This window comes from Rhinolophus sinicus, chromosome 7 (genome assembly GCF_057876585.1).
Source record: "Rhinolophus sinicus isolate RSI-liver-muscle chromosome 7, RSI-T2T, whole genome shotgun sequence".
Classification (NCBI taxonomy): Eukaryota; Metazoa; Chordata; class Mammalia; order Chiroptera; family Rhinolophidae; genus Rhinolophus; species Rhinolophus sinicus.
In genome coordinates, this window is record NC_142507.1 from 28,390,645 (window position 1) to 28,408,415 (window position 17,771).

At 39.2% G+C, this 17,771-nt stretch overlaps 1 protein-coding gene across 3 annotated transcripts in view; it reads left to right on the plus strand.

The window, feature by feature from the left end:
- PRKDC (protein kinase, DNA-activated, catalytic subunit) overlaps positions 1–17,771 on the plus strand; it is a 270,606-nt gene that overhangs the window by 65,844 nt on the left and 186,991 nt on the right. For all 3 annotated transcript variants that reach the window (XM_074318994.2, XM_074318995.2, XM_074318996.2), the window contains exons 26-27: positions 2,576–2,683; positions 5,017–5,243. In XM_074318994.2, coding sequence (XP_074175095.1) covers positions 2,576–2,683; positions 5,017–5,243 — 335 coding nt within the window. The remainder of the gene's footprint in view (positions 1–2,575; positions 2,684–5,016; positions 5,244–17,771) is intronic.

The window sequence follows — 17,771 nt, forward strand, 5'->3', positions numbered from 1 at the left end:
TCCATATCATCACCTCTTTCCCACGCTTATTCCCTAGGAAAAGCCACTTTATCCTCTGCAAATAATATACCCTCAGATCTTTGCAAAACACATTTTTACAAACATGCATATTTATTTTGTTTTATTTGTGTAAAGTAGGATCATAGCATTCAAAAATGCTTTCTTTTGTATACAACATTCAAGTTCTGCTACTTGGATGGATTTTGTTACTGTTACATTAAAGGCATCCATAAAATTGTTTTTCTGTAAAGTTAGCATAGGAAGGGACATTTTCCTACAAGATATTGAAGACAGACATATAGAATATGCTAATATAGTAATAGGTTTAACCTTACAAATATTTAAAACTACCGAATGATACAAGACAGAATTTTAAAATTCATAATGTGGGAAAATTACTTTTGCAACATTCTGAAGATATAAAATCTAAAAATGGGCAAATGGATAAAGAACAAAAATAGGCAGCTCGTAAAGAAGTGTATATGGTCAATTAACTTAAAATATTCATCCTTTTTGGTAAAAAAAAGAAATTAAAATTAAAATATTGTTTGCAGCTTTTGTCAAATATTTAGAAAACTGATAGTATTGGTATTGTCAAGCATGTGGAGACGGGCCCTATATGTCCTGGCTCGTGGGAGTGTGGATTCGCACAGGCTCTCTGCGTGCAGAGCAAAACGCTTGGTGACCTGTGCCATTGTCTCGCAGTTTTATTATTAGTGATGTACTCGGAGTAATGTATATTACTTTTTCACTGTGATTTCACACTTTTCACTGTGATTTCTTTAAATTAGTTATATATTAGAAATACCGGCAATTCTAACAACAGGATTTGAGTTACTGGATCATGGTATATGCATATACTTGTATGTCCCTGAAAATAAGACCTAGCTGGACAATCAGCTCTACAGCGTCTTTTGGAGCAAAAATTAATATAAGACCCGGTATATTTTATATTATAGTATAGTATAGTATACTATACTATACTATTATATAATATTATACCTGGTCTTATAGTAAAATAAGACCTGGTCTTATATTAATTTTTGCTCCAAAAGACGCATTAGAGCTGATTTTCCAGCTGGGTCTTTTTTGGGGGGGACACACGGCATGAGATACCAGGCAGCTCATAAAAATATTGATACAGCTTATGTATTTATGTGGAAAATATTTAAAATTAAGAGGAAAATGGTTTAAAAAAGTCTGTTTATTTTTACACATGTATATATACTTAAATGTGTATAAAAATATTTTGAAAGTTAGCACTTTTGAAATACAGGATTATAGATGGATGGTTTTCTACATTTTACACAATTCTTGTAAGGTGTGTGTGTATATACACACATAACTTATGTACTAAGATTAAAACAGTATAATTCCTTTGAAGAAAAAAATTATGCTTTAAGACCAGTTTAAATTTTTAGACTGAAAGGTAAGACTCTTATTTTGTTTAATCCTGAAAATCACTTCAAAGGTTAGAAAGATACTTTTTTTTATCGAAAAATACCTAGGTGCAAGAGGACTCTGTGTTGTTTGGTCGGAGTCCTGAGACATTTTACATGATTTTTGAGGTGGTGGAATTCATATCAAGGTGCTTTATTCTTGAGCTCGGTATCATTTGGGAAATAAAACTCTCCTGTATTTCTCAGTGCTCCAGTAGGAGCCCTAGCCTTGTGAGACACAGAAATGTATAAGATGTAAAGATAGGGTATGTTTCCCATCACTTTCACTTCAAAGATTTCACTCTTCATATATAATGATTACATCTGTAAACATTTGCCTGGGTAATTGCTCTGATCCAAAAGGATAATAAAACTTCCCTTATTTCTTCAAGATGATCACATGGCCACACCAGGCTAGGGCCCTAGGTTAAGCTCCCGAGGTTCCAGAACGGTGAGCTCTGTTTCCCTGCGTATTTCCTTTCAGAAGGAAGGAGCCCTGGCCTGGAAGATACCCTGGTTTGTAAACGTCAGAGATCCACAGTACTATCTGGCCCCTGAAGAGACTTTATTTACATTCTGGAAGGTTAGATTGAGAACTCAGGATCCTTTCCATCCCATCTCCAAGTTGTAAAGTTTGTCCTTTTGGCAGGGGTGGGAGAAGCAGTTGCCTCTTTGTCCTGAATGTCTTCTTTTTTATTACACAGGCTTTGAAGTTCATGTGCGTAGGACATTGGTCTGGCTTTCTTTTTGTCAGTGCAAGGGTGTAAATCAGTGTGTAGGGAACCATGAAGTTATTATTTACTTTTTAGTTGAGTAATAGTAATGTCTCTATCCAGAACACCTCGTGCACATTCAGGAACAAATTAAAGAGGGATACTAGAAAACCAAACAGTATCCTAATTGCCCTCCTAATTAGAGGAATAATGAGTTTTAGTATGTGTATTTTCCTTTTCTGGACTTTTAGGAAGGAGAAAATAGAAAGAACATGTTCATCATAGAATTTAATTAGGAAAGGAAACTGATATAACCGTGGTAGTATTGTCCTTAATTTTGCCCCTGCCATTTAAATGGAACTCTTTTCCAGTATAAACTTGCTTTAATATGAGGAAAAACGCTAGATGTATTTTTTTCCTCAGGTGACAAGGCAACTATACGCGCCACTAGTTATGCAACTGATTCACTGGTTCACTAACAATAAGAAATTTGAAAGTCAGGATACTGTTGCTTTACTCGAAACGATATTGGTGAGTAATGGTTGAATCTTTTCCTGCTATTCCCATTGACTAGTTACATTTGATTTATATTTAGTTCTTTAAGAAAAGTTACCTGTCAAAATAATCAAAATGTAATATTTAGCTAGATCGTACTGTGTTTTTTCTTTTGTTTTAAGAGAATTGGTGAAATGGTATTTTAATGGTCAGAATGCCATATTTATTTACGTAAGAGATACTTTTAAGTATCTGTAAGCAAATATTCATATTTTTGTTTCTTTTCTGTTTTTTGGGAGAATGATTATAAATTTGACAGACTTTGTCTGTATTAAGGGTGTGTGTGTGTATGTGTGTGTGTGTGTGTGTGTGTGTGTTGAGGGTGGAAGAAGTGAATAAGAATGTTCTTGGACTTTTATCAAAGTTGTAGTATCCTTCTTTTTAAAATATCTATAGTATAATAAGAGTAGAAGAAATTTTTTGAGCTTATCCAGGTTTCTCCTGCAATTAGATTGAACTAAAGGACCCTAGAAACAGTAGCTCACCATTTATGTAGAAGTATCCTAGACTGTAGAGGTAGAATTGTTAGGATTTGGTCACAGGTTCACTAAGGGCAGAAAAAAATGAGGTCAGCTAAAGCCTTAGTGTCTTTTGACATTTATTTTATTGTAATTTTCTGAATCTGTGCAAGTAACTTTAAATTTGATCCCTTTAAATAACATTTGACTTTACCTATTATTTCATCCTATAATTTTGTTTTGCTGCATATTGACTTTGGAATCAAAAGCCCCAGTTAAACACTTATCAGGTTTGTCCAAAGTCCTTGTATGGATTTGCAAATTGATTCCAATTCAAATCTGTGTGTCACTTTCTGTTAAGTTTGAGATGAGCCAGAGGAAATAGGGAATTTGACAGGGACATCCACATAGAGGAAATAAAGGCATTAAGTGCTTGGTGTGTTTGTGAGGAATAGGTCTGTTTTGAGTTTTGCTTGCATTGGAACACTGTGCGAGGCTGGGAAAGGTGTATTGGGACAGAATAGCAGAACATTGTATACAGGGTAACCATACATTCCAATTTGACCAGGAGAGTCCAGATTATGCCTGGTGTGTATGTAATTATTAACAGTACTCCTTTCACTCTTAGATTGACCCTAATTGGATATCATGTTGTGGGGCAGTGAGGAGTTACTAAACATTTTTAATTAGAATGGTGACATAATTATATCTGTGGTTTAATTCTCTGCAGTGTCTACACATGAATCCTACCTATAATACACACATTTAAGTTGTGGCTTATTTGAATTCAGATTGACTTATTCAATCTGAATAAATCAAGAAAACAAACATTATATAATGTTTGTATTCTGAAGTTTCTGTCTTCACTATTTCTTTTCCCCTTTTAAACCTTGAAAGTAGCTTAAGTGACAGCTTAAGAAAGAAATCAGATAAGATAATGGTATCATAAAATGAGATAGTTGAGACAAGAAAAGGTGAAGAAGAAAATTTGAAATTGGTAGTACAGCACTCTGAAGTGAAAGAGCATCTGTCAATCTCCTAATAAGAATTGCTAATTCCCTAATGTCAACACATACATTATATACCTCTGCTCTGAGAAGCAGTAAGGTAAGCATTAAGCACTATTTTTTTGAATAGTGTTCTATTCAAAACCTCTTTGCATTTCCATGATTTTTAACCTTTTTGAATTCTAATTAACACTGTAATGAAAGATTTTGCATTACAGAAATAACAAATAACTAGGGATGTTAGGCAGAGAGAACCCCTAGTTCAGTATTCAGTGCACTTTTCATGTTACTTTTCCATTATAGCTCTGAGAGGAAATAATGCCTAGAGGGAAACAAACACGTTCAGATGTCCTTAGCTGTTTGTTTTTTCCCCAGGAATTTAGAGATTGTACCTTTGTGCAGACTGCTCTTATAGAAAGTTATATTTTCAAAACCACATCTCTATATGATTTGTCTTTATGTAGCAGTACAATTTCTTTGGAACTTGCAAGGATCTTATTCTCTTTAACATCAGTTAAGTAAAGCATCTCAGATACTGTTATGAGGTCAAATAAACGACAAAAATTCTTATGATTTAGCCATTGTGTTTCTTCAGAGAAAGGCAAGACTACTTTGTTACATAATTATTCTCTTTTTTAAATAGATTTCTCTATTTCTTGATTTCTTTAAAAGAGTGTTTTTAATATGTCAAAAAGAATTTATTAGTCTAGATTCTAGGTGATCCGATTAGTATTACTAGTGTTTATTTTTTTGAATAGTGTTCTAAATAAATTTTTATAACATATTCTAGTTATGCTCCGAGACAGGCCAGCATATTCAGTTGTCATTTAATGTTTTGTTTTAGGATGGAATTGTGGACCCCGATGACAGTACTTTGAGAGATTTTTGTGGTCGATGCATTCGAGAATTCCTCAAATGGTCCATTAAGCAGACAACACCGCAACAGCAGGAAAGAAGTTCTGTAAACACCAAATCGCTTTTCAAGCGACTATACAGCTTTGCACTTCATCCTAATGCTTTCAAGAGGCTAGGAGCATCACTTGCTTTTAATAGTATCTACAGGGAATTCAGGTAAGTAAACCACAAAGCAGGAGAGTGTAAAACAAGTTCTTTAAATTAGTAGTGATTTGGAAAAGTGGTTTGGTGTTTATATGTCCATATGTTTATATATCAAGCATTTAGTAAGTATGTGCTGGATGCTGTGCTATTTTGGGGGGGTGAAAAATGAGTTAAAATTCAGTTTTCAGTCAAGAACCTCAGAAACTGCTGAGAAATACATAAAAGCATCACAGAAGAGAAGTATGTAACTGTCATGCGGGGTGGCCTGCGGGGTCTCTGCTCCCGCTCCCCATACAAGAACGCAGGATATGGTGAGGCCAAAAAGGAACACCCACGGAGCCATAGGTAGGGGAGTCATACCACTATATTCTCTCCGGCGGCACTACACTTTCAATGGAGGCTGGATTCACACTGTCCGCAAACCACCATCCACACCCGCCAGCCCAGCCACCATCCTCTTGCCAGCCCCCATCCTCTCTTCTCTCTTCCTCTCTCTCCTCCGTAGCCGCAGCAGTTATATTAGCGGCTAATTGGCTAACTGGCTACAGCTGATGGCCAATCAGCCACAGCTGACGGCCATCTACTACCCGAGCCAGCACTCCTCCACGTGAGGCCGAGAGCCTGTAAACTACTTACTGGGGCTCTGCCCCCTCACTCCACCCCTACAGGCTCTCGCCTAACAATCCACGCGACAAGCATCCTCCGCGAGGGCCCCCGCGCGAGGAGCCTGGGGGTGAATGCAACATCCTGGACACAGCCAGGCTCTCTGGGCACAGCTAGGGCTTCTCAGGGCACCACCAGCACTTCTGGGCACAGCCAGACTTCCTGGACCTCCCAGGGCACCACCTGTCCTCCCGGACACAGCCAGGGCCTCTCAGGGCACCACCAGTGCTTCTGGGCACAGCCAGACCTCCTGGACTTCTTAGGGTACCACCTGTCTTCCCGGACACAGCCAGGGTTTCTCAGGGCACCACCAGTGCTTCTGGGCACGGCCAGACTTCCTGGACCTCCTAGGGTACCACCTGTCCTCCCGGACACAGCCAGGGCTTCTCAGGGCACTGCCACTCTCTGTGGGCACAGCCACACTTCCTGGACACAGCCATGGCTCTCAGGGCACTGCCACTCTCTCTGGGAACAGCCCAACTTCCTGGGCACAGCCAGGGTATCTTCAGGGCTCAGCCAGACCTCCTGGACTCAGCCAGGGCTCCCAGGGCACTGCCACTCTCTCTGGGAACAGCCCGACCTCCTGGGCACAGCCAGGGCATCTTCAGCGCTCAGCCAGACTTCCTGGACTCAGCCAGGGCTCTCAGGGCACTGCCACTCTCCCTGTGCCTCTCAGGGCACCCTGCTGGAACAACAGCAACTCACAATCAAGGCGCTTACACATTCTCAATGGCGGCCAGTCAAGACACAAAAGCAAATATCCCCCAGTTCCACTAACGACAGTTCCCAAACAAACAGTCAAGCGGTCCATTAAATTAGGGATGGAAGGCAATTCCCCATAGTCCATAGTCATTCGCCAGGGCTGTCCTGGGGGTGAGGGACGACCTGGACCTCACCCTCATCTCCCACGGAGGACTCAGCCAGTGTTACCTCCTGGGACTATAAGTCCTGCATCCGGGCTGCCTGAGCAGGAACTTCCCCGGCCCACAGGGCTGCAATAACCTTCGCTTCCTCCGGCCTGTGCTGGTTGGGGAACCATCCACATCTTTCCACCTCTCCACGGGGCTCCATCTCTCCAGCAGCTGCACGGCTTTTCCTGTGCTGGTGGGAGAACCGTCCACATCCTCCCACCCCTCCATGGGGGTCCAGCTCTCCGGCAGCTGCTCCTCCTGGTCTTCCTCAGACTGGGTGTTCATACACACAAACTGCTCCACCGCCCTTCGGGGAGCTTTGGCCGGCACCATACCCTGCTCGCTGCGCCATTTGTCATGCCGGAGACCATGCTCGCTGCGCCACTTGTCATGCGGGGGACCCTGCTCACTGCGCCATTTGTCGTGCTGGGCGACCTGCGGGGTCTCTGCTCCCGCTCCCCATATAAGAATGCAGGATATGGTGAGGCCAAAAAGGAACACCCACGGAGCCATAGGTAGGGGAGTCATACCACTATATTCTGTCCGGCGGCACTACACCCTCAATGGAGGCTGGATTCACACTGTCCGCAAACCGCCATCCACACCCGCCAGCCCAGCCACCATCCTCTTGCCAGCCCCCGTCCTCTCTTCTCTCTTCCTCTCTCTCCTCCGTAGCCGCAGCAGTTATATTAGCTGCTAATTGGCTAACTGGCTACAGCTGATGGCCAATCAGCCACAGCTGACGGCCATCTACTACCCGAGCCAGCACTCCTCCACGTGAGGCCGAGAGCCTGTAAACTACTTTCTGGGGCTCTGCCCCCACAGTAACCAAGTGTGAGTAGGTTAGGGAAGGCTTCCAATAGTATGTATACTTGAGATGAGATTTCAGTGACTAATGGAAATCAGCCAAAGCTTTTCAGATGAGAGGGATGGGGTAGAGATAAGAAATAGGATGGTACATAAGGAGATAAAGACGTTTTATATTTGTATAGATCTTGGAGTTTGATGCTTGGAAGGGAACATAGTGAGGCCAGCCAGGAGCCTTTGTCAACTTAAGAAACATAGATCACCTCTACTGATGAAAAGTCCCTGGAGTAGTAGGAGCAGGGAGCGGCATGGTTAGATTTCCTCCTCAAATTCAACAGCTGATGGCTATATAGAGTGTGTATTTGAGTGGAATAAGACTTATAGCTAGGACAACAATGAAAGAACTCTCAAAATTTCAAGAAAAGAGGGGCGGCCAATTAGTTCAATTGGTTAGAGTGCCATGCTCTTAACAACAAGGTTACTGGTTCTATCCCCACATGAGCTACTGTGAGCTGCGTCCTCCACAACTAGATTGAAACAACTATTTGACTTGTAGCTGATGGGTCATGAAAAAACACACTTAAATAAATAAAAGTTAAAAAAAAAAAAGTTCAAGAAAAGATAATTAGTCTTTGACCTAAGGTGATAGTGGTGTTTGTTCAACCGTTTTTTCATACACTTAGCATTACTTATTAAAAATGTTATATGCCATATAATACCATGCTCAGTTGGCAAAGACTGAAAATGTTTTGTCTAAGGTCAAGCACAAAACAAGGATGACCATTCTCACCACTGTTATTCAGCATAGTGTTGGAAGTCCTTGCCAGAACAATCAGGCAAGAGAAAGAAGTATAAGGCATCCAAATTGGAAATGAAGAAGTCAAATTATCATTTTTTCAGATGACATGATTCTTTATATAGAAAACCCTAAAGATTCACCAAAAAACTATTAGAAACAATAAATAAGTACAGTCAAGTTGCAGAATAAATAGTCAGTGTACAAAAATCTGATGCATTCCTGTATACTAACAAGGAAATTTCAGAAAAGGAAATGAAAAAAACATTTCCATTTGCAATGGCAACAAAAAGAATAAAATACCTAGGGAGAAACTTAGCAAGGATGCGAAGAACCTATACACAAAAAACTATAAGATATTATTAAAAGGAATTAAAGAAGATACGAAGAAATGGAAAGATATTCCGTGTTCGTGGATTGGAAGAATCAACAGTTAAAATGGCCATATTACCAAGAGCAATATACAGATTTAATGCAATCCACATTAAACCCCAAAGATGTACCATACAAGTACAATGGAATACTACTCAGCCATGAAAAAGGTGTGATAATGTCATTTTCCACAACCTGCATAGATCTTGAGACTGTCATGCTAAACGAAATAAGTCAGACGAAAAAGGACAAGAACCATATTGTTTCACTTATGTGTGGGATATAAAACAGAAAGCAGCAAGCAAAACAAACAAATTCATAGACACAGACAACATTATGGTCGTTACCGTACAGGGGGTCAAATATATGGTGACGGAAGGAGACTAGACTTTGGGTAGTGAGCACACAATGCAGTATACATATGATATAGTATAGAATTGTACACTTCAGACATGTTATTAACCAATGTCACCCCAATAAATTTAATTTAAAAAAATTTTAAGAAAAAGATTATGTGCCAGACATTGTGCCAAATGCTGGAGATAGAAATATACAGCCATTCTTTAGGGTTCCATTTAAGAATGAGAGAGATAATAATCACAGAGGTAAATGTAAAATTTATACCTGAAATTAGGGCTTTTAAGTAGTGGTACATGATTACTAAGTAATTTTATAATGACGAACCTGACTTTGGTCACTATTGCTTCTCTCACGAAGTGGAAGTTGTGATAGAGATGATGGGAGTAATTATAAAATAAGATATAGATAGATAGATAGATAGATAGATAGATAGATAGATAGATAGATAGATAGATAGATAGATAGACTCTATTTCGCTTTGAGTATGTACGTGCACATTTGTATTAAGTGATGAATTTGAAGTCACTTCGTTATTTTTTAAATCTTTTGAAATTGTGACACCTATATGTACAGAAGATGATTTAAAACATAGTAAAGCTGTCACTATTTGCAGATGACATGATGTTATACAGAGAGTGCCAAAAAAATGTATGCACATCTTAAAGGAAAAACCTTTATTAAAATTATGTTGATGGTAACCACTTTGCGCACCTCTTGTAGTTGCAGAAGTCAAATGTGACTTGTATTCATCTTTTGTTATTGGTATATACTGAGTATTACAATTTTAATACAGTTTTTTCCTTTCTTAAAATGTGTATACAAGTTTTTGGCATCCTCTGTGTATAGAAAACCGTAAAGATTCCACCAAAAAACTGTTGGAACTAATAACCAGACTCAGTAAAGTTGCAGGATACAACATCAATGTACAAAAATCTATTGCGTTTCTATACACTAATAATTATCTATCAGAAAAAGAAGTTAAGAAAACAATCTTATTTACAATTGCATCAAAAACAAACTACCTAGGAATAAATTTAACCAAGGAGGTGAAAGATATATATGTGAAAACTACAAGACGTTAATAAAAAGACATTGAAGAAGACACAAATGATTGGAAAAATACTCCATGATCATGGATTCAAAGATTTGATATTCTTAAAATGGTCATACTTCACAAAGCAATCTACAGATTAAATTCAGTTCCTATCAAAATTCTAATAGCATTTTTCTTTTTTTTAATTTATTTTAAAATTATAGTTGACATACAATGTTATATTAATTTTAGATGTACAATATAGTGTTTAGACATTTATAGAACTTATGACAGAATCACCTAGTTATTATAATGTTATTGACTGTATATTCCCTATGCTCTACTTTACATTCCCATGCCTATTTTAATAACTGGCCATTTGTGCCTGTTAATCCTGTTCACCTTTTTCACACACCCCACAAGCACCCCTGCCATCTGACGACTAGCAGTTGGTTCTGTGTCTACAAATTTGTTTCTGTTTTCTTTGCTCATTTATTTTCTTTTTTAGGTTCCACGTATCAGTGAAATTATATGGTATTTCTCTTTTTCTGTCTGACTTATTTCACTAAGCATAATACCCTCTGGGTCCATGCATGTTGTCACAAATGGTAAGATTTCATGATTATTTTATGACTATGTAATATTCCATTGTATATATGTACCACATTTTTTTATCCATTCGTCTATCAATGGACTTTTAGGTTGCTTCCATTTCTTGGCTATTGTAAATAATGCTACAGTGAATATAGTGTTAAGTTTTCGGATTTCTTTGGATAAATACCCAGAAGTGGAATTGCTGGGTCTTGTGGTAGTTCTATTATTAGTTTTTGAGGAACCTCTGTACTATTTTCCATAGTGGCTATACCAGTTTGCAATCCCACCAACAGTGTACAAAGGTTCCCTGTTCTCCACATTCTTGCCAAATTTGTTGCTTTATTGATGGTGCGAGGTGATATTTCATGGTGGTTTTTATTTGCATTTCCCTGATGGTTAGTGATATTGAGCATCTTTTTATATATCTATTCAGCCAACTGTATTTCCTCGTTGGAGAAATGTCTATTCACGTCCTCTGCCCATTTATAAATCAGATTGTTAGAATTTTTAGTGTTATATTATATGAGTTTCTTATGCTTTTTGTATATTAACCCCTTATCAGACATATAAGTGGCAAGTATCTTCTTTCATTCAGTAGGTAGTGTTTTCATTTTGTTGATGGTTTCCCTAACTGTTGAAAAAATTTTTTTGTTTGGTTTAGTCCCTTGCCTGGGAAGACATAGTCAAAAAAACACGGTTTATAGCAATGACAAAGAGTTTGCTGCCTTTTTTTTTTTTCTTAAATATTTTTTGAGTTTGTTTTTCATACAGTGTAAGAAACTAATCTAGTTTCACTTTTTTGCATGTATCTGTCTGATAAGTCTAGTATGAATATGACATCATAGGTATTACAATGTTATTGACTATAGCCTATAACAATACTTTACATCTTCATGACACTTTTAGTTACAATTTGTATTTCTCATCTCCATAACACTTTTAGTTACAATTTGTATTTCTAAAAACCTTTAAACTTTCTTACCTGTCCCCTCAAATGCCTTCCCATCAAACGACCACCAAGTGGTTCTAGTATCTATGAGTTTCTTCGTTTGTTTTTTCATGTAGTTTTTTCAGATTCCACATATAAGTGAAATAACATAGCATTTATCTTTCTCTGTCTGACTTATTTCATTATGCCTAATACCTTCTAAGTCCATCCATGTTGTAACAGATGGTAACATTTCTCTATTTTATGGGTGAGTAATATTCCATTGTTGTATATATGTATCACATCTTTATTCCTTTATCTACCGATGAATACTCAGGTTACTTCTTTGTTTCCAATTCACATGCTTTGTATTACTTGATTTTGTCTAATTGCTCTGGCTAGGACTTCTTATACTACGTTCTATAAAAGTGGTGAATGTGGAAGTTCTTGTCTTGTTCCTTAGGTCAAAGAAAAAATTTTCAGCTTTTCACAATTGAGTATGTCCTTAATTATGGATTTGTCATATGTGGCTTTTATTATGCTGAGGTATGATTCCTCTAAGCCTACTTTGCTGACAGTTTTTATCATAAATGGATGTTGGATTTTGTCAAATGATTTTTCTGCACCTATTGATAGGATCATATGATTTTTGTCTTCCCTTTTTTTTATGTGGTGAGTCCTATTGTTTTTACAGATAGTGAACCAACCTTGCATCCCTGGAATAAGTCCCACTTGATCATGGTGTATGATCTTTTTCAAAATATTGCTGAATTCTGTGTACTAATATTTTGTTGATGATATTTGCATCTGTGTTCCTCAGGGATACTGGCATATATACCGGGGGTATCAAAAAAATGTATACACGTGTCTTGTATTCATCCTTTCTTATTGGTGTATATTGAGCATTACAATTTAAATACAGTTGTTTCCCTTCGTAAAATGTGCATACATTTTTTTGGCACCCTCTACACACACACACACACACACACACACACACACACACACACACACACGATGTATGACAATTAAGTTCGAGAACTTCTGGCAACAATGTTGGTAACCTTTTTTGATATCAGAAGGATTATTCATTATGAATTTGTACCAACGGGAAAAAAGTTAACCAAGTTTAATATTTGCAACTGCTGAAAAGGCTTCGTGAAAACGTTAGATGAAAAAGACCTCAAATATTTGCCAGCAATACATAGCTCTTGCATCACAATGCACCAGCTCACACGGCACTGTCTAAGGGAGTTTTTAGCCAGTAAACAAATAACTGTTTTAGAACACTCTCCCTACTACCTGATCTGGCCCCCGAGTGACTTTTTTCTTTACCCGAAAATAAAGGAAATATTGAAAGTAAGACATTTTGATGACATTCAGGACAAGGGCAATACAATGACAGCTCTGATGGCCATTCCAGAAAGAGTTCCAAAATTGCTTTGAAGGGTGGACTAAGCACTGGCATCAGTGCATAGCTTCCCAAGGGGAGTACTTCGAAGGTGGCCATAGTGATATGCAGCAATGAGGTATGTAGTACTTTCTGTAGGATGACTTCACGAACTTAATTGACGGACTTTTGTATTATATTTTTTATATTAATATGTATATATTAAATGTCTTGGTATTGTTTGATATCAGGGTAATGCTAGCCTTGTAAAATGAGTTTGGGAGTCTCTGTCCTCATCAACCTTTTTGGAGTAGTTAGAGAAAAACAGGTATTATTTCTTTTTTGAGTGTTTGGTAAAATTCACCGTTGGAGCCCTCTCTGGTCTAGGAGTTTTGTACTTTGGGTGTTTTAGATTACTGATTTGATTTCACTAGTAGTTAGCTGTCTGTTCAGATTTTGTTTCTTCCTGATTCAGTCTTGGAAGGTTGTATGTTTCTATCGATTTCTTCCAGGTTGTCCAGTTTGTTGGCATTTAACTGTTTGTAGTATTTTCCTGTAGGCCTTTTGTATTTCTGTGGTGTCAGTTGTCAGTTCTTTCTTGTCTGATTTTATTTCTTTGGGCCCTCTGTTTGTTCCTCAATGAAACTGGATGAAGGAGTATCAATTTTGTTTATCTTTTCAAAGACCCAGCTCTTGGTTTCATTGAGCTTTTGTATTTTTATTTTTTTGACTCTATTTCATTTCTTTCTGCTCTGATCTTTATTATTTCCTTCCTCCTACTCACTTTAGGCTTGCTTTGTTCTTTTTCTATTTCCTTTAGGTGTCAGGTTAGACTTCTTATTTGAGATTTTTCCTGTTTCTTGAGGTAGACCTGAATTGCTATGAATTTTCTTAATAGAACTGGTGTGGCTCTGTCCCATAGTTTTGGAGTTGTTACGTTTTCATTTACATTTGTCTCAATGTATCTGTTGATGTCCTCCATGATCTCATTGTTAGCACACTCATTGTTTAGTCACTTGTTACCTAGCCTCCACGGGTTTGTATGTTTTTCATTTTCGACTTGTAATTTATTTCCAGTTTCACACCATTGTGATCAGAGAAGTTGCTTGACGTGATTTCGTTCTTAAATTCATTGATACCTTTTTCTGTGGCCTCACATATACCCTATGGAAAATATTTCATGTGCCCACGAAAAGAATGTATATTCTGCTGCTTTTGGGTGAAATATCAATTAAGTCCATTTGGTCTAATGTGTCATTTAAGGCCACTGTTTCCTTGCTGATTTTCTGTCTGGATGATCTATCCACTGATGTCAGTGGGGTGTTAAATAAAGCCCCCTACCATTATTGCCTTACCGTCAATCTCTCCCTGTATGTCCATCAATATTTGCTCTATATGTTTAGGTGTTCCTTAGCTGGGTCCATAGATGTTTACAAGAGTTATATCCTCTTGCTGGATCATTATGCAAGGCCCTTTGTCTCCTGTTACAGCCTTTGTCTAAGTATTGCTACCCCAGCTTATTTTTCGTTTCCATTTGCATAAAATGTCTTTTTCCATTACTTTAATTTCAGTCTGTGTATTCTGACCTGACGCGGGTCTCTTGTAGGCAGGATATGTACGGATTTTGATTTTTTGATCCATTTAGCCACCCTACATCTTTTGACTGGCCCTTTAGTCCATTTATATTTAAAATAACTGTTGATAGGTATGTAGTTCTTGCCATTTTATTGTTTTCTGATTATTTTTGTAGTTCATCTCTGTTCCTTTCTTATTCTCTTGCTCTTTCCTCTTGTGTGTTGATGACTTCCTATCGTGTTATGTTTGAATACCTTTCTCTTAATTCTTCTGTATTTCTTACAGATTTTTCATTTGTGGTTACCATGTGCTTCATACATACCAAGGTATGTTTATAGCAGTCTATTTTAAGTTCATGGTTGCTTAAGTTTGAACACATTGTAAGATCACTATAATTTTTACTCACCCCCTCCCAGTTTGTTTTTTTCATTTGGATTTACCTTTTTTGTGTGTGTTTGTGTGTATCCCTAAGTTCACTGATATAATTACACATGGTCTTCCTAATTTGGTCTTTTAACCTTTGTGCTGGCTTTATAGTTGGATGCGCTACTGCTTTTACTACGTTTTTGCCTTTGTCAGTGAGAATGTTTTTCTTTCCTAGATTTCTTATTCACGTTTTTTATCTTTCCTTTTCCTCTTAAAGAAGTCCCTTTAACGTTTCTTGTAATACTGGTTTAGTATACTGATGAACTTCTTTGACTTTTTCTTGTCTGGGAAACTATCTCTCCTTCGATTCCGAATGATAGCCTTGCTGGGTAGACCCATCTTGGTTGTAGTTCCTGGCTTTTCGTCATTTTGACTATTTCGTGCCAATCTCTTCTGACCTGCAAAGTTTCTGTTGAGAAATCGTCTGATAGTCTTATGGCAGCTCCCTTGTAGGTAAATAACTGCTTTTCTCTTGCTGCTTTTAAGGTGATCTCTTTGTCTTTAACTTTCGGCGTTTTAATTATGGTGTGTCCTGGAGTGGGTTATGGTATGCCTCTTTGGGTTCGTCTTGTTTGGGACTCTTTGCACTTCTTGGACTTGTATGTCTATTTCCTTTGCCAGGTTAGGGAAGTTTTCAGTCATTAATTCTTCAAGTAGGTTTTCAATCCCTTACTCTCTCTCGTCTCCTTCTGGTACCCCTATGATGCGAATGTTGGTATGATTGATGTTGTCCCAGAGATTCCTTAAACTATCCTCATTTTCTGGGATTCTTTTTCCTTTTTGCTGTTCCAATTGGGTGTTTTCTGCTACTCTGTCTTCCAGATTGCTGATTCGATCTTTTGCTTCATCTAAACTACTGCTGAATCCCTCTAACGTATTCTGCATTTCAGTTACTGTATTCTTCATTTCTGACTTTGAAAAAATGTTTCAATCTCCATTTTTATGTTTCCTATCTCTATGTTGAAGTTCTCACTGAGTTCACTTATTCTTCTAAGTTCATTACGCGTTCTTAAACCATATTTTGAACTCTACATCTGGTGATTGTTCTCCCTTTCATTTAGTTCTTTTTGGAGTTTTGTCCTGCTCTTTCATTTGGGACAATTTGCTTGTCTCCTCATTTTCAATGACTCCCTGTATCTGTTTCTATTTATTTGGTAGATCTGCTACGTCTCCCAATGTTGACAAAGGGGCCTTATGTAGAAGGTGTCCTGTGGAGCCCAGTGGTGCCGTCTCCCTGGTCATCTGAGCCTGGTGCTCCAGGGGTGTCCACCTTGTAGGTTTGTGTTCCCTCCTGTTGCAGTTGAGTCTTAATTACCGTTGGCATGTCAGTCGGTCGCGTTGACCCTCAGGCTGTCTGGCTGGGGACTGGTTGTGACTACAGCGGACAAGCTCTTATGCGAGGACTGACCCCAGAGAGGGAGTCCCTTTAGCCATCGAGTCCCTGGTCCCATCGAGTCCACCTTTTGGGTGTGTCGTTTGTGAAGCTGCCTAGGTGGTGCTCTGGTGTGAGCTGAAGCCTGCCACTGTGTGTGTTGGTTCTGGAGCCTCTTGGGAATTGCTCTGGTGCAGGTCAAGGTCAGCCACTGCTTGTGCCAGAGTTGGAGCCTGTTGGTAGAAGCTACAAAATGATCTGCGGTTGGTTGCCGCTTGTGCTGTTCTTGGAGGTGCCTGGCAGAGGCTATTCCGCAAACCAAAGCCGGCTGTCACTTATGCTGGGCATGGGCCCCTTTGGTAGGCACTGCGATGTGAGCTGAGGGCAGCTGCTACTTGTGCCAGGCTTGTGGCTGCTTCATTGAAGCTATGTTCCAGACCTAGACTGCCCGATGCTTATGCTTGGGGCCTCCTGCTGGGAATTACAGTGTAAGTTTAGAGTGGTGGCCACTTGTGCTGGGCTTGGGTCACTTAGTAAGAGCTACAGGCATGCCAAAGCCAGCCACTGCCCGTTTGGCGTTTTGGACCTTGAGAGATTTCGGGAAAGTCTGCAGCCCAAATTGAGGCAGGCCACTTATGTGGAGGAGCCCCTAGAAGAGGCTCCGGCTGGGTGAGCTAGTTTAGTGGGGTGGGGTCTCAGGGAACCACCAGGGCAGGGCAAATGATGTTAACCAGGTTGTTGGAGAGCTCCGATTTGATGTCCGCCTGGGTGGGAGGAGAACTCCACCGAGGAGCAATGGTGCCTGATAGTGCTTCTGTCCTCAGAAAGAGCTGCTCCTATCCCTGCCCCTCCAGCACTGACCCTGAAGTTAGTGAATTTAGTTCTTCCTCGTATATCCCTGGCACTTTCGGAGCTGCTGTCCCTGCGCTGGAGCTTAGAGTGTGTGAGTTCGTGATGGTGTGAGTCTGTGTGCAGTCCCTTTAAGGTCTGTGCCTCAGTCTCCCGCCGTCCTTAGTTTTCTCGGATGAAATCCCGTCTGGTTTTCAAAGCCTCATGTTATGGGCAGTGCCTCTGGTTGTGGAGCTCAGTGTGGGGCTGGAACCCCTCACTCCTAAGGTGGTACTTCTGCACCTGAGAAATTACTTCTGTTTCCTAATACCACACCACGAGTGTGAGTCCTATCTGTTCAGCGTGTCTGACCTTCCTCCAAGTGTCAGTGTGGCTTCTTGTTTATGCCTTCAGCTATAGGAATTGTGTTTATCTAGTCTTCAGGTAGTTCTCAGTGATAGTTGTTCCATAATTTACTTGTAATTCTG